The following is a 20,740-nucleotide window of genomic DNA, read 5'->3' as shown; positions in this document are numbered from 1 at the left end:
CCTCGCGAGACTTCAAACTTTTAAGAAAATGGCGGACATTTGTAAACAAGCAGAAGGGTAACGCAGGATACGACCTTCATATCTTCATTATTTTCAACAATAATTGAGAAACTATCCAGCAGTACTAAGAAATGTGAAACCGGGAATAGCAGGCCTATTTTTTTCTGAAGGTGCAGCTTCTGATTTCCTAGATTTGACATGTATATTCAACTTGCATGCAACAGCTTGTTTTGGGATGGCGCACATGTCAAATGTTTTGATTTTAGAAACAATTTTATTTTCGCATTAATTGTGTTAGTCGAAAGTGTCTTGATGCAATAAGCATTACTATTGTTTGAAATTAATCGAAATACGATGTACATATCTTAGTTTGTAGTGATTCATTGAAGTATGATAAATTGTGAAACATAGATGAGGGAATTTATTGCTGTCATTTTATACTGGAATCACTGAATAACAAAGCAGGGTTTGCACTGGGCATTTCATAATTGGGGTCCTTTTCAGATAAAATGGGGTCCCTGTGAATAATTTGAATGGAGCTTCCAGAAAAAAACGGAGTCCTTTCAATTGTCTATGCTTCAAAAGGCTATTAGGATGGCTTCAATGTAAACCCGGACAAAGTGTTGTAATTTTTATAGTCATCATGTTTCGTCCGTCGTCGTGCGCCGTGCGTAAACTTTTCACATTTCAAACTTCTTCTCAAGTTCCACCAGTGGGATTGAGCTGAAATGATCCTGAGATGGTCCTGACCAAGTGTTGTTATTTTTTGGGTCGGTCCGAAATCCAAAATGGCCGCCATATCCGCCATTTTGAAAACACATTTTAAACTTCTTTTCATGTTCCACCAGTGCTATTGAGCTGAAACTTGCCAGAAATGATCCTGAGATGGTCCTGACCAAGTGTTGTTATTTTTCGGGTCGGTCCAAAATCCAAGATGGCCGCCATCTTGAAAAACACATTTTAAACTTCTTCTCCAGTTCCACCAGTGCTATTGGGCTGAAATGATCCTGATATGATGCCGACCAAGTGTTGTTATTTTTCGGGTCGGTCCGAAATCCTAGATGGCCGCCGTGGCCACCATCTTGAAAAACACATTTTAAACTTCTTCTCCAGTTCCACCAGTGCTATTAAACTGAAACTTGCCTGAAATGATTCTGAGATGGCCCTGACCAAGTGTTGTTATTTTTCAGGTCGGTCCGAAATCCAAGATGGCTGCCGTGGCCGCCATCTTGAAAAACACATATCAAACTTCTTCTCATGTTCCACCAGTGCTATTGGGCTGAAACTTGCCTGAAATGATCCTGAGATGGCCCTGACCAAGTGTTGTTATTTTTCGGGTCGGTCCGAAATCCAAGATGGCTGCCATAGCCGCCATTTTGAAAATACATTTTAAACTTCTTCTCGTGTTCCACCAGTGCTATTGGGCTGAAATGATCCTGATATGATGCCTACCAAGTGTTGTTATTTTTCGGGTCGGTCTGAAATCCAAGATGGCCGCCGTGGCCGCCATCTTGAAAAACACATTTTAAACTTCTTCTCCAGTTCCACCAGTGCTATTAAACTGAAACTTGCCTGAAATGATCCTGACATGGCCCTGACCAAGTGTTGTTATTTTTCGGGTCGGTCCGAAATCCAAGATGGCCGCCATAGCCGCCATTTTGAAAACACATTTTAAACTTCTTCTCAGTTCCACTATTGCTATTGGGCTGAAATTTGCCTGAAATGATCCTGATATGATGCCGACCAAGTGTTGTTATTTTTCGGGTCAGTCCATTCCAAGATGGCTGCCATGGCCGCCATCTTGAAAAACACATTTTAAACTTCTTCTCCAGTTCCACCAGTGCTATTAAGCTGAAACTTGCTTGAAATGATCCTGATATGATGCCGACCAAGTGTTGTTATTTTTCGGGTCGGTCCGAAATCCAAGATGGCCGCCGTGTCCGCCATCTTGAAAAACACATTTTAAACTTCTTCTCCAGTTCCACCAGTGCTTTTAAGCCGAAACTTGCCTGAAATGATCCTGATATGATCCTGACCAAGTGTTGTTATTTTTCGGGTCAGTCTGAAATCCAAGATGGCTGCCATAGCCGCCATCTTGAAAAACACATTTTAAACTTCTTCTCAAGTTCCACCAGTGCTATTGAGCTGAAACTTGACTGAAATGATCCTGATATGATCTTGACAAAGTGTTGTTATTTTTCGGGTCGGTCCGAAATCCAAGATGGCTGCCATAGCAGCCATCTTGAAAAACACATTTTAAACTTCTTCTCCAGTTCCACCAGTGCTATTAAGCTGAAACTTGCCTGAAATGATCCTGATATGATGCCGACCAAGTGTTGTTATTTTTCGGGTTGGTCTGAAATACAAGATGGCCACCATGGCAGCCATCTTGAAAAACACATTTTAAACTTCTTCTCCAGTTCCATTGGTGCCATTGAGCTGGAAATGGGTGAGGATGTCAAGGAAGGCGAGCCAACATAGTGTTGTTATTTTTTCGGCCTCGTAAAAACTTTGAAATGGCAGCAATGGTGGCCATTTTGTAACATGATTGCACAATCATGGTTTTCCTGAACAACACCTATTTCAAACTTCTTCTCAAATTCCATCAGTGGGATTCAGCTCTAACTTACCAGAAATTATCCTGAGATGGCCATTACCAAGTGTTGTTATTTATCGGGTCGGCCAGAAATCCAAGATGGCCGCCATGGCAACCATCTTGAAAAAACATTTTAAACTTCTTCTCCAGTTCCACTGGTGCCTTTGAGTTGGAAATTGGTGAGGATTTTAAGGAAGGAGTGCCAACAAAGTGTTAATATTTTTCCGCCTCATAAAATCATTGACTTGGCAGCCATGGCGGCCATTTGTAACATGATTGTGCAATCATGGTTATCCTGAACAATGCCTATTTTAAACTTCTTCTCAAATTCCCCCAATGGGATTCAGCTGTAACTTACCAGAAATGATTCTGAGATGGCCCTTACCAAGTGTTGTTATTTATTGGGTCGGTCAGAAATCCAAGATGGCCACCATGGCAAACGGTGCCACTATATACTTGCTACAGAGAATACATACTACAATTATATAAGGTTTTTAATTTAGAGTCAGATGACCGTTAAGGCCCCTGGGCCTCTTGTTTATGAATTCTATGCCGTTTTCGTTTTTGCGGTCCAAACGGACGGACCAGTTGGAGTCAGACCGATGTTGTTCGTTTATGAAATAAAGACGGACCTAATGATTTTATATTGTTTTCAAACAAAGAGTCTTGACAAAGACTCCCAATGCCTGTATTAATATTTGCAGTCTGTGTCAAGATATATGTTTTAAAAACATGTATTACATTTAAAAAGTGAAGAAGTGGTTTGTCCGCATAAAAGAACACGCCCCTATTCAACGTAGGATATATGTGTACATGTGACATTACAAATATTATTGCTGTAATGTTATTCTTGCGATAAACATATAAAATTAAATTATATATTAGACACTAATATATAGAGATGCATCATATCAGATATATATTTGACACAAAAGCAATATGTTTAATACATTTTCAAGAAAAATCATGCAAATGCAAAAATCTAAATTATTTGTATGTTGAATTGGAAAGTACCAAAATTGATGCAATGCTTCTGGTAGAGTAACATACAGTTCCTAGGTAGACAATGCAAAGATTTCAGTAAACATTTATTGGTAAAATATTATTAACCTTGTCGTAAATTAATGTGCCGTCAAATAATATATTGTAAAATTTAATGTTGAAGCAATTTTGGCAATTTTTAGTAACAAATCCATACTCCAATTAAAGGGTGTATAAAACTGATGACTGAACAAGGAATATCACAATATATAAAGATAAACAAATTAACAATTCACAAAGAATTACATTTGTATTTATGTATTTATCTATCTATTAATTAGCTTCAAAATGATTATTTTATTTTTCAGTGAATTTATTAAAACAGGAGAGCTTGAGGTTGCTTTTCAAAATACAGACTAAATGTGACTCCATTCTCAAAAATGGATGAATATTACCCTCCTCCTAATCCTGCGTGGCCTGCTGGAAACTCTGGAGGAGGCAGGCCCAACCTTGACCTCAGCCAATCAATAGGGTCAAGAATGGGACCATATCCAGGACAGGCCAATAAGCAGGAAGGAGGGATAGGACATATGACTGACATGCAGACAAATGGAGATGTCCCAACACCTAATGGGACATCCAATTTACCTGTCATGGCTGCTAACTTGCCAATTGAGATGTTCAACCAAGCTATCAATTTTGAGGCAGCCATGCGAAATCCAATGTTTGCACAGAATGCCATGATGATGGGGATGATGAGCTCCCAAGCGGAGAAAAAGCCTGTGAAAGGTATTTAAAAGTTGTCAATCTGATTAAAATATAGAACATCATGATCATTATACACTAAATTATGCAGATTTGTCATATGTGGTCTGTAAAGGGTCTTATTTGGTACGTTGACCCCAGTGCTTACTATACATGTACTGTATTAGATTTTTTCAACCAATCAAAAGTTCAAACTTCATCTTTTATATGTCTGTTTGGTAGTGTTTGTAAAGGAAACTGGCAATTGAAGTCATATTGAAAATCACATCAGTCCAGTTTTTGCTTCTTAAGTTATAATCTCCTGGTGAATTTGAAGTGACAGTCAACTTTGGAAAATCCACAATCTTCAAATATTTTGTCATAATACATCGTATTGGGTGTGAAGGGATTTGTGATGGGCATAGCCATGTTAGTTTGACATTTTGTACACTGATATTATCAATTCAATAACTACCAATCATGACGGGTGCTGAGGAAAAGCAGACTCTGGCAATAAAAGTTTGCCAGCTATTGTGGTTTAATTGATTGGTTAATAGTATAGGTCAACTTGAACTTCCGTTGATTCTGTACTAGCTACTATCAGATTTAAGAAGATCATTTTCATAATGTGATATATATTCTGTATTTTAATTAGATTACCATATAGAGTTGATTCTCTCATGATAGCTGACTGCATTAAAACATCATGCTATTTCATTATGAAATGAATTTTTTTGGGGGTAAATTTTTTTGGGGGTAAGGCTTGTCAGCACTCTAGCAGCTTCATTCCTTGAACGATTTTCATTAAATTTCACACAATGATTAAGGACCATAATTATATATGATAATATGAACAATTATGAGTTTTTAAAATCATATTTTGGTCAAGGTTCTCTTATTATTTTTAGTGGGGGCTGGTAGGGGACATGCTTGTTAAAATTAACTTTTTTGTTTGAAATCTTGTTGAAAACAAAGACACTCACTATATATTATGTCAGGCAACGCTTAGATATAAATCCTTGATATTTTGAAAGTTCGTACCATTTCCATATTAAATATGTAATCTGAAGCATCATTCTAAAATCATATACGATATATGATATTACAAGTACCGGGTACAAAAGAGTCCTTAGGAGTTTAATTAAGGTTAGATTAATTGAAAAAAATTGTGATGAGTTTCTTCAGTTGTTAAATTTATCGCAAATAGACTTGCTTAAATTTTAAAAGATCAAAGCTTTTTACTTTGTGATGCCAAGTTTTATGCCTGTTATTGGTAGTTATGTAATAAAACTGTTATTTTAACCCCCCGCATCATGTCGAGGGAAATTCAAGGTTATACATGTACATATAAAATATTGAATTCACTAGGGCTTAAATTAAAACAGTTGATCTATAAACAGCATCTGCTGGGGGTATAAGTTATCCTTAGGATGACATTTCTTACTACTAGTTTTCTCTATATACATTACTCCACATTCAGTTACTGGTACTATTGGAAAATGAAGATGCACTAGTAGCAATAAGACTAAAGGGAAAATGGCGACTTCAAAGCTTTGTGAAATAGGTCTGGGCTATTTTGCATACATGATTTAACTACATGGTGCAGGATTAAAACCTGATACATCAATATTGATTATTTGTCATTGTTAACATCATAAACATTTTTACAAGAAACGACAATGATTATGTACAATCATATATTTTATTTGTATGCTAATATCCACTGACACAAATCTCTTTGTTCTGGTCTGTAGATGCCACTATGGAAATTCTTGAACAGCAGCAGAATATGGAACAAGCTCGCTTACTGCAGCGCTTCAAAGAACTGCGCTCCTGGCAGCTGCAGCAGCAAGACATGCTGATGAAGCAACAGCAAATGCAGTTGGAAGCGTTGAAGTCTGAACAGCAGCGTACACATGCACTCATTGCCAAACAGCGTGACACTCAGTGGGGTAGATATAGAAGTCATTTTCTGCAGCCTGTGGTTAAAGTTTAGGTTCTCAATTTTATAAATTCAAAGTCATAGTTCCAACCATTAATAACTTGTTGGGCGGGGGTACAGCTGAAAGCAAATTAACTTTAAGATTTCTTGTCAACTTAAAGTGTTTTTTTTTCATTTTGTCTTTCAATTTCAGCTGGAAAGCACAACGGGCAGATGAATAACCCTTTGTCTCCCACTAAGACTCCACCCATCAGGCAGCGGGGGCAGGGACCAGCGTTTCCACCCATGGCCATGATGCAAAATGGCAGTCTGCAGAGGCCCCCTAACCTCCAGTCTCTGCCACCTACCATGACAGAGGTTTGTGATATTTCAAATAAGGTTGTAAAATATCATTTAAGTAAAATTCTGCTTTCCAAAAAAAGTTAGGAGTTAAAGTTTGTTTGGGGAAGGGGTTATGGAATGTAATAAAATATTCCATATTAAATTGAGAGATATAACATAATTTATTACATTTTTACCAGTGAAATATCAAAAATTATTCATTCTATATTAAAAAGTGATATTTTTCACTTGTGTAAAATATCATATTTTTCACTAGCGCACGAGTGAAAAATATCAAAATATTAGCCGCACGAGTGAAATATATTTGGTATTACTGAAGACACTGTTAGATATCCTCTATATGTCGAGTATGTTTTTTTAATTATATTTTCTTTTTTCACATCATAAGAAACTGACAAATTGGGTTTCGTCAACAACAACAGCACCAGATATAGAGTACAACAATACTATACTCCTTATCAGATATTTAGATAACAGTTTTTTTTTGGTAAAGAAATTGGAGAGTGTTGATTCAAAGTTCCTTCTGTGACAATAAGGATTGTAGCTATTAGTGTAATTAAATGATTTTTAATAGTAGAAGTGAATATATTAGATTTAGCATCTTATTCCTGTAAAACACACCCTTGATACTATTTTGTGTTTTTCCTAACAGCAAGGTGGAGGGCAGATACCACGTCCTGTGATGTATGTCAATCCTGACGAGGAGAACGACGAAATAAAAACCAATCCCGACTTGTTTAGTGACACAAACTCAGCGACAGGAAGTCAGGCAATGACAGATGAGTTTCCTAACCTTGAGTCAGTGTCAGAGGTCGGGGAACGTAACAACGTCATGGCAAATCCGACATCTCATCATCGTGGACACCATGAAAAGACATTGGCGCCCTCTCAGGTGTTCCAGTCTATGCCATCTCAGGGTCACATGGCTCCAACAAAACCAGGAAGAAGTCAGGTGAACAACAATATATGGTTGAATTATCCAAATTGTCATTTTGTAATTTTTGCTGAAGAAATATATATGAGATATTCCATATTTTTCATACTGACATAAAAGAATTTGAACTATAATCCTTGGAAAGTTAAAAAAAAATAGTCCTTGGAAGGATTAGATTTCAAGATTTCTTAAATCATAATACATGTGCTTGTGTTTCATTAGACATTTTTTGGAATATCTGGTTCTTTCTAGGATAAAGTGTTTATGATATTCTTGTTTGTTTTTCATACAGTGTCACGTGTCTTATATCAATCCATTCTGCTCTGTACTTGATTATCCTATTATTGTTACAGTAGAAAAAAATCTGTTTACATTTCAGGGAAAATTAGACAAGAGTAAAAAGTCTGCAGCATTTTGTAGCAATGATCTAGAAATGGACGAAGGCATTGGGACATTGCAGTCATCAAGTTCCCTTGACCATGCATTGAACGGCCCAGTAGAAACTGGCTATGTCCGTATTGATACAGGTGTTGCAGGAGGTGAAAGAGATGATGAGATCGGTGATGAATTAGAACAACATCCATTAGATGATGATGATGATGATGAATCAGAGGAAAATGAGAATGAGGAAACCTTGGAAAGAGGATACAATGTAATGTTTTTTATGACTAACTTTTATGTTTGTTTCATAGGATGTATATTGATATTGGTAGCATAAAAACTTAGGATGTATATTGATATTGGTAGCATAAAGACTTAGGATGTATGTTAGCTTTGGTGACTTGGAGACTTAAGGATGTATGTTAGCTTTGGTGACTTGGAGACTTAAGGATGTATGTTAGCTTTGGTGACATGGAGACTTAAGGATGTATGTTGTTAGCTTTTTGACTAGGAGACTTAAGGATGTATGTTGTTAGCTTTGGTGACTAGGAGACTTAAGGATGTATATTAGCTTGTTGACTTGGAGACTTCGCATTGGTGACATTAAGACTGAAGAATGTATGTTAGTTTTGGTGACATGGAGACTTAAGGATATACGTTGGCTTTGGTGACATGGAGACTTAAGGATGTATGTTAGGTTTGGTGACTTAGATATTTAAGGATGTATGTTAGCTTTGGTGACATGAAGACTTAAGGATGTATGTTGTTAGCTTTTTGACTAGGAGACTTAAGGATGTATGTTGTTAGCTTTTTGACTAGGAGACTTAAGGATGTATGTTGTTAGCTTTTTGACTAGGAGACTTAAGGATGTATGTTGTTAGCTTTGGTGACATGGAGACTTAAGGATGTTTGTTAGGTTTGGTGACTTTGATACTTAAGGATGTATGTGAGCTTTTCGTGACATGGAGACTTAAGGATGTATGTGAGCTTTTCGTGACATGGAGACTTAAGGATGTATGTTAGGTTTGGTGACATAGAAACATCAGGACATTATCTTCTTTATAAAGTCTTTTAGGTATACGTATATGTTCATTTAAAAAAAATGAATCTTAGCTATATTTCTTTACTGATTTGTTGAAACTGGTTTACAGGATGAAGTGCTACAGCCTGATGAGAGACCAATCAAACCTTTAGTGGCCGGTAAGTATTGTAAAATCTTCATGTCTTGGACTGTGTTATTTTCTCCCATAAATTTACTTTTTTTCTGCAACTTTTTGTGAAATTTTCTCTTTGATATTATGTAAAAAGAGACTTTTCAATGAACCAATCACTCTAAATTCGGTATACACTTCATCACTTCCAAAAAAGACCCAGTCGTCCAAATGGAAGTTCTCGATGATGAACAGATTTGATATACACTACAATCTTTGTGTGGTAATAATCACATTAATAACAATATTCTGTCATTGCGTTCAAATGATCAATAAAAAGTATAAGTAGGAACATTTATGCTGTATCATCATCTCTCAAGTTTCAATATGAAGAATTTGATTTATGCAAAAGCAGCATCAGTTATGATATGCCTTTTCTTCTTTTGAGGTATATGGTTCAATGCCTTGTGGACAAACTTTGAAAATTTTGCAATATTTGAATTTATGATTGACTTATTAATTTATAGTTTAATTTAATTTAGTATTAATTTATCTACAGATAAGCCCCCCTTCCCTCAATTAAAATTTAAATATTGTGAACCACTTTTAGTGTAGTGACTGTACTATTTTAGAATTGATGATTCTGCAAAAAAAATGAAGAGTGGGATAGTTGTTGGCAGGGTCGTCTCTTGCGGATATAAGCAGTACTTTCTGTAGTTAGGGAATTAACAGTTCTACACTGTTCAAATTCAGAGACTTTTAATTTATGGAAATGACTTGATTTCCTTAAGCATTCATGCATCCTTAATGAAGCAGTTTGAACAACATTTAAATTATATTTTGACTTATTTTCTATTCTTCCAGACAAGAAAACTTTTGAACAAATGTTGGAAGAACAACTAAGAGAAGAGGAGGAAAGGGTAAAGATTTTTTATCTTTTTAAGACAACTGGGAGTTGGGTGATATCAACCAGCATTGATGTTGCCTAGTTTAGGTATCTTTGCAAGAATTTAGTATATGGTTTAATTTTAATCAATGTATGAATATGTTGGTATTTGATATTACCAAATTAAAAGGGGTAGTTTTGGTTTGGATTTATGATTTATTTAGCAGAGGACAGAACTTGAATTTTGACATGATTTCAGGCTTAAGCTTTTGCTAAGATAAATTGTTGCAAAAAATCCTGGTGAACAGTTAACTCAATGAAGTGATAGATTCATGCATTTTTGATAGGAAAGCTTTGCTGTTCTGTTGTATAAAATGTTGTAAAAGTAGAAAATTACAGATTGCTTTAAAAATTAGATGATGGCTTATTTGTCAGTTTATGAACTATTCTTCAATAGTTACGAGCAAAAGAAGAAGATTCTACCCAGAGCCCTAAGAGGCCATTCCTGAAGAGAGGGGAAGGTCTGGCTCGATTTTGTCTAACTAAAGGAGCAGTCAAACAGACAGGAAGTAGAAGGGAGGTAACTTCTGCTGGCAGAGAGAACAAAACAGCACCACCGACAAAATCCAGTAGTAAACCTTCCACCCAGACTAATACAAAACCTGTTGTCAAGTCTCCACGGAATAAGGCCAAGGTAGGGGACATTTGATTGAGTGTCACATGATAGTAGATCTGGGGAACTTGGGTTGCTGTCTCGTAACCCAAATTGTTAGGTTGGCATTGAATCATTTCATGCAAAGAAACACTTCTGTACCAGATCTCGAAATGCACATGTTCCGAGTTGAATTCATTTATAAGACAGTAAGAAAAACAGGTTCTGGTATAAAAGAACTGTTTTGAGCTGTTACATGAAAGGCTTTGAGAGCACCCTTATAATATTGCCACGGGCATGGCCATAACCCATCAGTCATGCTCCAGCCACATTTGTATAATGTCGTTTTGTCAGTCTTTTAATCTGAATAATTTCTGTATTCACTGTTTTGGTTAAATCTTTGGGTGAGACATTTTATCCTAGTTGCTCTGGATGAAATGTGACGGGCCTCCTGCATGTTGTTCTGTGAGGTAGTCACAAACTACTACAAGGAGACTGGCCTCTAAAAAACACTGGTTGTTCATGGGGTGATAAACCCAACAAACATGCAATCCATATAGTCATCAAAATTATAGGATTATATGAAATGTAGGTCACTGTGACCTATATTTACAGCTTTCCTTACTTAGACCTTTGTATTTAGCTCCTTGTCCCTTTTATATGTGCGACATTGACATTACAGTAGTATATTGATGTGACAGGAGTGAATTGTCATTGTTACATCACACATTTGTTGTGATTTGGGGAATCCCTCATTCCAAACTTAGAATAACGGGAATATGCAATCTTTTCTGTAGTCTATAACACGTTTATTTTAAAATCTAGAGCTTGCTTTCCTTTCTCTATACCATATTAAATTTTATCCCCATAAAAGACCTTTTCCCTGGTTGAAAATTTCAGTATTAAAGTTTGTGGAAGGCTTATTTGTGAACCAGGTTTTAATAGCTTAATAATACTTACTGTTTACTGTTAAGATAGATAATTCTGTCAAATTGAAGAAGGGACCTTATTTGTGGATAAGGTGTTATTTGTGAACAGGGGCTTATTTGCAGAAAGTTACGGTAATCACCTGATATATTTTTAAGTGTTTCACTGCAGCCTTATATAAGCTAAGTGAAGTACCACATTTATTTTGAGAGTTTAACAGTTAGTTACATTTATTGTATGTAAATGTTTATACACTTTAGGTTTATATCACTGTTTGTAAACAGTTTGAAAAACTACAAAGAATTTAATGATTTTCAGCAACCACAAGCAAAACTTGTTCTAAAGACATCTCCCAGAAATCAACAGTCTAAAAATACCAACCAGTCGTCAATTCGACCCAAATCTGGATTGACCAATCAGAGGCCAGTTAACAAGCATGCCAGTGAAACAAATTTAACAGGAGGAAATCGAAAGATTGGGGAAATACAAAGTAATTTTCAAGAAAATTATCATGGTCAAGGTGATTGTGACCCAAGTCAGGAGAGACGCAACGGACAAAGTAATCGTCAATTTGAAATTGAGGAAATCAAGTCACGAATTCCTCCAAGGGCATCAAGAACACCTGATTCTATTCCAGATGACACCTCCTTTGTTGAAAAGCTACAGCGAAGGGAGATAAATGCTGAGGTAAGCTACGTAATCCATCATAATTCAAGTCTATCTGGTATTATCTCAAGGGTTGTTGATTTCTTAAGTAAAATTTGCGTAATTAATGAGATTAAAAATTCAATGATATTAATTGGCAAAAAGTAATGAATGACACATTTCATGAAAAAATTGAAAATTGCAGGTTGAGTTTTTTTGTGGGTAGCTATACAGTGTCATTACACAATAAAAACACTTGGGACCTTCTCAGGATGATGGTTATGGTCTGTGAGTCGCTATAAACAGACGATTATTTACATAGGTTTGACCGTACTTTTTTGCTGAAAAAATATATAGATTTGAATTGCTGTTACTTTAATTCATGTTGATGGGGTGGTATGTCAATACTCAGGATAAACAACAAAGAAAAGGATAAATTAGAGATCTGAATTTTATAGATTTACATTCAAATTTCAGTGTTTTCTAGATATCCGTTTTAAAGATACAGTTAATAGTGTTGAATACATTTTAAAAACTAAACTTTTATGTGGATTTCATTTTCAGTTTGAGCAGGAAGACTTGGATGAATTTGAAATGCTGGAGAATTTTGCAGACAATGCCTCTTTCTGTAGTAATTCTTCAGTTGTTGTCAAGGTAATGCAGCGGGACCGTCTCCGACAATTTCAACAACCCATCAGCAAAAAACAACAGGTAAGCTCTGACATATAAACAAAAAACAACAGGTAATCCCTCACTTATAAAGAAAAAAACAACAGGTAAGCTCTCACTTATAAACAAAAAACAACAGGTAAGCTCTCACTTATAAACAAAAAAGACAGGTAAGCTCTCACATATAAACAAAAAACCAGCAGGTAAGCTCTTGCATATAAACAAAAAACAACATGTAAACTCTCACATATAAACAAAAAACAACGGGTAAGCTCTCACATTAAAACAAAAAACAACAGATAAACTCTCACATTTAAACAAAAAAACAACATGTAAGCTCTCACATTTTAACAAAAAACAGTAAGATGTTGGTTTTTCTTTAAAAAGTTTTTCTACAAAATCATTCGGTTCTGAGTCTGTGATTTTCACTGGTATTCAATTTTAGTAAAACAACGGAGTATAAACAGAATATACTACATCATAAACAGATAATAAGCATCGTGAACCACATAAGATTAAGACTTTATTTTGTGGAAGGACATGATTTCTTACTTGACATTATTATGGTATTAGAAAAACAAAGATAACTTTGTAGGAGTTCAATTATTAGTTGCCTACCTGTGAAACCATTAGTCGCCTACCTGTGAAACCATTAGTCCCCTACCTGTGAAACCATTAGTCCCCTACCTGTGAAACCATAGAGACAACTTTTTCTCTCTGTCCGTCTTGCACTAATGTACATAAAGCCAAAGTTTGTCGGCAATCTAGCCACTTCATTCCTTGAGGGATTTTACTCAAATTTCAAATAATGATAAAGGACCATAATATCTCAGACAATTTTGAGTGTCAGGGTTTATGGGTCAAGGTCACTATTACTATTTTTAACGGAAACGGGTAGGGAACATGTATTGTTTTAACGATACCCAGTATGCAAGTTGTAAGATAACATATTTGCCCTAATTAGTACCTAAGGCGCTTAAAAAATGGTTACAGAGTGGATGCTTATTAAGGTTATGGACAAAAAGTCATTTAGAAAATTTGTTTTTGTATTGTGACCAGATATTTAAGATTAGTCTAGCTTTGATCACCAAATTTAAGACTCTACATAAAAAATGTAAGTAAAATGACTTATTTTGAAGTTGTTTTAGGAAGAGCCTTTTTTATAATTTTGATTTCTCTGATGGAAAAGGAGAGGCACTTATAAAGGGAGGGACGGTAATTGCAGCGAATACAGTACCGGTATAATACAGTAAAATGATTAAGTTTTGTTTAGTCATTCTTGTTTATTTCCTTGTTCACAACAAGTCTGTGATCTTTTTCAGTCCCCCAGACAGTCAGTAGCAAAACAGCTCGAGGCCAACATTAAGAAGGATCCGCTACCTACACAGACAAGGTTTGTTATCAGAAACAGATAGATAATTACAAACTTGCCTCTATAAGGGAAAAATTACTGTTCTAGATCTTTATAAAAACAAACTCATTCCTATCTCAAAAATACATTATGTTTCTTATACATTGGTTGTGAAGATTTATTCCATAATTTTAGAGTATAGTTAAAACCTCCATGAAAACTTAGAAATGTATTTAAAAAAAAAGCCTTAAGGCATTTCAATTTCAGAAATAATTAAATGATATATATTTCAGGAATGATTAAATGATATATTTGATTTATTTTAAGTATTTAAACATTATCCTTTTTTTGTTTCATTAAGTAATGAAAAATGAAATCATGAAACATATCGTTAAGCTTAAATACAGTAATAGATATGAGTGTCCATGCAGGAATCCAAAAAACATATTCAGAGATAATAATTTGGATGTGATCCCACAGATTTTCATTCACTTGGAAAAAGAAAGAGTTTTTTGAAAATTAATTAATCCGAAATATTTGTTTCTATATTTGAATTTGTCTTTCAGACCCAATGAGTCGAGAGCTGTCATTACAAACGAAACAAAGAAATTATTACCTGCCCATCAAAAGATGGAAACAAAATCTAAACTTTCTCCAAGAATTGAGGAAGACGACGAGTCGTGGAGTGATACAGATAGCGATGACACTGAAACTGAGGATAACGATAAAAATGATGAAGAGGAAAGTTCAGATGAAGATGATGATGATGATGAAGAAGAAACTTCATCAAGTGACTCAGATGAAGTGATCGAGAATGAAAGACAGAAAAAAAGTGATCATTTTTCAAGTTCAGGTGCTCAGACAGAAATTGACAATTTTGTACTACACAATCAGAATGACAATAATTCTGATGGGGATTCGGAAACATTTTTTCCGAGATCTCCGTCTAAAATCATGACTAGAAAAGTTGCAACGAAGGAAGACCGATCTACGATGAATACTGTGTCTAGTCTTTTACAGAAACTAAATCCTGGTGCCGTGCCTTCTCAATCACAGTTTTCACATGGATCAATGGCTAATGAACAGGGATATGTATCGTCAAACTATGGACAGCAAAATACAGATAATTTTAATCTTAGTTTTAATTCAAGTGCCTATGCGCCACAAGCTAAATCTCCTATTGTAATCTCACGTGATGTTTTACCCACAACACAAGGTGCTTTAATTCATAGTTCTCTCCCACAAGTGAAAGAAAAAATGAAAGAAAATGAAGATGAAGAAGACACTGATTTTCAAATTCATGGGAAATTTTCTAGTCCTAGAATTTCATCGGACTTATCATCAAAAGATGGCGATGAAAATTCTGGAAATGATAGTGACACGTCATATTCCGCTTTGAAAATCAGTGCTAAGAGTTCGAGGTCACAGATTCAGTCATCCGTAGAAATGAAGCCAAGTTTAGGAAGTTATTCTCAGAGTGAAGGACAGAGAAGAATGGAGGAGGATAACCAAGAAAGTGAAGATGATAATGACTTTGATGATGAGGAGGAATGGGGGGAAACCACATTAAAATCAAAGTCACCCCACAAGAGTTCGGAGCATGAGAAGTTGAAAACAGGTATAATCTGATCTAAAGTTTAAGTTTACTCAGAGAGTATATGTAACCCTGAATACTTGCCGCAATATACTGCTCGGCTAGAGAGATCTTCTCTTTAGCATCGGTTGAGTGTAAGACTAGTGAGCCAGAGGTCCCGGGTTAGATACCTAGCGGAGGCAGTGATTTAAATTTAATTAATCGTGCGCTCTGTTACATATATTGTTTCAATTTTTTCAAAAGTTAAATTATTTTGAAGAATCTGCAGAAATATGAATATCTGAATATTCAATATACCTGTCGGTAATTATCTGGAATACATGGACATTTATACATTTTAATTTCAGTTTCAGTTTTGATTTAAATGGTAAAAATATCTTTTTATTATTTCTTTTATGTTTGTGACCGAGCTATGGGGGCTATCCAATTTCTTATACAGTCAAACTTCGATGTTTCGAAGTTCAAGGGACTAACAGAAAAACTTCGAAACAGCAGGACTTCGAATTATTCATGGTTGACAATAGATCGATGTTTTCTTGATAATCACCATATCTGTTAACGTTACATGTCCTCAGTGTCTTCGTGTTGATCGTCGCCTGTCAGGCTCACATCGAAAAGTTTAGTTAATTTATACCTCAAACACAACAAAAATAAAAATTCTTTTCATTAATTATACCTAAGCATTTTATTAATTAAACAAAATATGTATCGGTTACAAAACACTTATATCGCGTTTAACAGATAAAACAAAAAAAGTACAATGCACACTTACGTAAGTCGTTAGGCTTTTCAGCTAAAGACACGTGCGTTTTCGTTATGTGCATATAAAATACGGAATGCCGATCGGTTGGAGAATGCATGATTGAATGACAAATAATCGATTTACTTGGATATTTATGTATAAGTTTGAAACGTGACACTTTGAATATGAGTGAAGCCATCGCTAATTGTTTGTGTTTAAAATTGGTCCGGTTGTTTTACAGTTCCGTAAAATTTACTCACCGACCGCTGATTTCAATGGCAGCGGAGATTATCAGAGACGACTACCGAAATGTTTTACCGGAGTGATTAAATGTCATGGCTTCTAAATACACTTTTTATCCATCAATTTGGTCTGATTATTAATAAACCCCATGACCGGGAGTGACAACACACGCTATCGTTATCCCTATTGTCAGTCAGGGCATTTGGGGAAGAGGTGTGAAATCTTGCCGCAGGGGTCACGACAAACACCTGTCCAGTGGTCAGTACAGGTAAATTTTTTGTTCGAATCATGAGATGTCAATTACCTATAATATCATGGCTAACGGGTCATGAAAAAAGTTCGATACATCGAAAACTTCGATTTATAAAAATTCGAATCATACATAGTTTCGTTAGTAGTGTTATATAGTGAGAAAATTCGGGACCAAGCAAAATGTTCGATACAGCGAGAAATTTGAATCAACAAAGTTCGAATCATCAAGGTTTGACTGTATTATGCAGGAAAACAATAATTTTGTAAACCAAGAAAAATTATAGTAAAAAATTGTCTGTATAAAGCATTCAAATTCCAGTTTATTTTTGTTTCGCCAGGTGTTGCCGGTGCTGCAGGCAGTGACGGGACTCCTCCTACTTCACATCTCATGACTCGACTGTTCCCCAAACTTAAACCTCAGCCATCCAAACTGCAGCAATTACAGGTATAAGTCTCTCTTGGTCATAAGTCTGACATATTGACTAAATAATGAAATTTTACAACGATACTATGCCCATAGTTGCCTATAGCAGTTTAGAAAAAAAATTGAATTGTTGGATAAATACAGTAAGTTTTCAGGAAATATTGTTTAATCTTACCATACAGGTATTTTGTCAGTATATATAGATATGATCAAGTTTGCCAGATCTTGATCTTACCATACAGGTATTTTGTCAATATATATATAGATATGATCAAGTTTGCCAGATCTTGATCTTACCATACAGGTATTTTGTCAGTATATATAGATATGATCAAGTTATGATCAAGTTTTCCAGATCTTAATCTTACCATACAGGTATTTTGTCAGTATATATAGATATGATCAAGTTTGCAAGATCTTGGATCCAGGTTAAGTCAGCACTGTATGGGAAAATTGACGGCAAATTTAGCTTGTCAAATTATTAACAGAATATTGTATTCTTTCAGGATTATCTTCTAAATTCTTACATTGTGTATTGGATTAAGTGTTTGTCCTGTCCAGACAGTGTTTCTTTATCAAATCTTGGGTGGCCGGGTGGCACAGTGGTAACACACTTACCTTTACCATAAATAAAGTTTACTTTTACATCAGATCTCCCTGTAGTCAGTTGTCCAGCTATCCAACAACACGCCTTGAACAAACTCTTTGTCTTGAGCCTCAAATCCTGGCACATGTCATTGAAAATTCTACAATATGTGATTTGTTGTTATTTCAAATATGTGTAGCACAGATTTGAATGTGGAGAAATGTACTTTCCAGCCAAATGCAAAGAGTGACCCTTTCTTTAAATCTTTGATCTGTGAATTCAAAAGCAATATGTCATCAGCATACTTGATTTTATATCTCAAACTGATAGACTTGAAATAGGTGAATCTTGATGAGTATTCATGTAAGTGATGAATAAGATTTATGCAAACATTACCATATAATATAATAAGTCATAATTTTCCCTGCACCTACTGTGGCTCAGTTATTTCTTGAGTCCTGTGGGAAACAGTTCCGGGTTTTCCCTTACGCAGATTTCCTGCATGTTAGACACAGAAAAAATATAAAGGACTTCCAAACTGAATGTCTGTGCATCCTTGGGCTGCATTGTAATTCCAAAATCTGCCTTGCAATGAAGAAATAACAGTTGATTTCAATTGACACTAGTATTTTATTATGTTTGTATTTTATTACTTTAGGCAACATTGTTATACCTGATGACCAACTTGGATGCTGGAACTGCTTTACCATGATTTTGTCAATCTTGAAATGTCATTGTACTCCTAGATTTCAAAATTGGAAATTTTCACATCTGAGAGTCCCTGGAACCCTACATAACAAAATTACAGAGAAAACCCTGCAGTTTATATTTTACTGAAATAACACCAACATTTGTTTCTGTAGGATAAACTCTTTATTGTTTCCATGTTTGCAATAACAGGACCAAAAGATGTCTACCAACAATTCAGCCGCAACAGGAGATGGTGTCCAGTCCAAGTTACTTAGAGAGAAACTCGCCGAGCTGGAAAAGGAGATTGAGAAATTCAGAAGTGAAAATACAAACTTAGAGAAACTCAGAAAGGAAAGAGAAGAGGTAAAATCAGACAAAGGATTCAATTGATTAATAGATGATTTATCTTTTTAATTGATAGGTATAATGACTGAAGTGTAGAAAATAGAAAAAATGCTTCAAAATGCTATATAAACAGCTGCACAAGACTTAAAACGTTGGCAAATGGAGTTAACAAGCTTTTAACATTAGCCCCGAGCTATATAAGCAACCAGTGATTGTTCTGTGTTCACAGATACTCATGATTTTGCTTTGAGGATTTGATATTTTGTGTGTCTTTTAATCTTTGATTCATGTTGTAGTTGAAGAAAATGGTTTAAAAAGAACATTTGTGTAGGTTACATGAAAATATTTTAGTCTTTATATGCAGTATTTTTATGAAAAATATTTTTTTAGGGATTAACAAAATTAAAAAAGGAAATCGGGGAGTTTGAGAAAGAGAAGAATGTTGAACTCCAACGTATACAAGAATACAAAAAGGAAGAAATGAAAAAACTAAGGTAAATATATATTGTACTTACATGTCAAAATGAGGCTCTTTATACCAGAAAAAAAAAAAAATTCTCTAAGAACTTTAAAACTTCATTGTTTCAAACATCTTATCTGAGATTTCTTGTCACAATACATGTAACTGTTCAATCTTTAAGATATATCTTTTATTAATGTCACAAATATGTCAGGAATAAATACCAAATTTGGGCTGTTCTAATCGCCTTTCATCTATGCTCAGTCCTGCTGTCCATTGTGTGAACCTTTTGACACATGCTTGTTAAAAATAGCATATCTCCATGTCACAGTAAAATATCACAAATCCTTCAGTCTCCATGTCACAGTAAAATATCACAAATCCTTCAGTCTCCATGTCACAGTAAAATATCACAAATCCTTCAATCTCCACAACACAGTAAAATATCACAAATCCTTCAATCTCCATGTCACAGTAAAATATCACAAATCTTTCAGTCTCCACATCACAGTAAAATATCACAAATCCTTCAGTCTCCACAACACAGTAAAATATCACAAATCCTTCAGTCTCAATGTCACAGTAAAATATCACAAATCCTTCAATCTCCATGTCACAGTAAAATATCACAAATCCTTCAGTCTCCACAACACAGTAAAATATCACAAATCCTTCAGTCTCAATGTCACAGTAAAATATCACAAATCCTTCAATCTCCATGTCACAGTAAAATATCACAAATCCTTCAATCTCCATGTCACAGTAAAATATCACAAATCCTTCAGTCTCCACAACACAGTAAAATATCACAAATCCTTCAATCTCCATGTCACAGTAAAATATCACAAATCTTTCAGTCTCCACATCACAGTAAAATATCACAAATCCTTCAGTCTCCACAACACAGTAAAATATCACAAATCCTTCAGTCTCAATGTCACAGTAAAATATCACAAATCCTTCAATCTCCATGTCACAGTAAAATATCACAAATCCTTCAGTCTCCACAACACAGTAAAATATCACAAATCCTTCAGTCTCAATGTCACAGTAAAATATCACAAATCCTTCAATCTCCATGTCACAGTAAAATATCACAAATCTTTCAGTCTCCACATCACAGTAAAATATCACAAATCCTTCAGTCTCCACAACACAGTAAAATATCACAAATCCTTCAGTCTCAATGTCACAGTAAAATAT

General features: G+C 35.2%; 1 protein-coding gene across 2 annotated transcripts in view; it reads left to right on the top strand.

Moving 5' to 3' along the window:
- Window positions 1-29: 29 nt before the first annotated feature.
- Window positions 30-20,740, top strand: part of LOC117332627 (centromere protein J-like) — a 37,195-nt gene continuing 16,484 nt past the window's right edge. The window contains exons 1-16 of one of the 2 annotated variants that reach the window (XM_033891606.1): window positions 30-170; window positions 3,963-4,366; window positions 6,076-6,273; window positions 6,457-6,620; window positions 7,258-7,557; window positions 7,919-8,191; window positions 9,072-9,120; window positions 9,936-9,991; window positions 10,415-10,651; window positions 11,855-12,223; window positions 12,746-12,892; window positions 14,173-14,243; window positions 14,768-15,819; window positions 17,371-17,477; window positions 18,943-19,095; window positions 19,468-19,571. In XM_033891606.1, the coding sequence (XP_033747497.1) occupies window positions 4,018-4,366; window positions 6,076-6,273; window positions 6,457-6,620; window positions 7,258-7,557; window positions 7,919-8,191; window positions 9,072-9,120; window positions 9,936-9,991; window positions 10,415-10,651; window positions 11,855-12,223; window positions 12,746-12,892; window positions 14,173-14,243; window positions 14,768-15,819; window positions 17,371-17,477; window positions 18,943-19,095; window positions 19,468-19,571 (3,629 nt within the window). In that variant the 5' untranslated portion in view covers window positions 30-170; window positions 3,963-4,017. Of the gene's footprint in view, window positions 171-3,945; window positions 4,367-6,075; window positions 6,274-6,456; window positions 6,621-7,257; window positions 7,558-7,918; window positions 8,192-9,071; window positions 9,121-9,935; window positions 9,992-10,414; window positions 10,652-11,854; window positions 12,224-12,745; window positions 12,893-14,172; window positions 14,244-14,767; window positions 15,820-17,370; window positions 17,478-18,942; window positions 19,096-19,467; window positions 19,572-20,740 lie in introns of both variants that reach the window. The other variant, XM_033891605.1, reaches the window with a different exon arrangement.

The sequence above is a fragment of the Pecten maximus genome, chromosome 8 (genome assembly GCF_902652985.1).
Source record: "Pecten maximus chromosome 8, xPecMax1.1, whole genome shotgun sequence".
NCBI lineage: Eukaryota > Metazoa > Mollusca > Bivalvia > Pectinida > Pectinidae > Pecten > Pecten maximus.
This window is presented reverse-complemented; position numbering and strand designations above follow the sequence as displayed.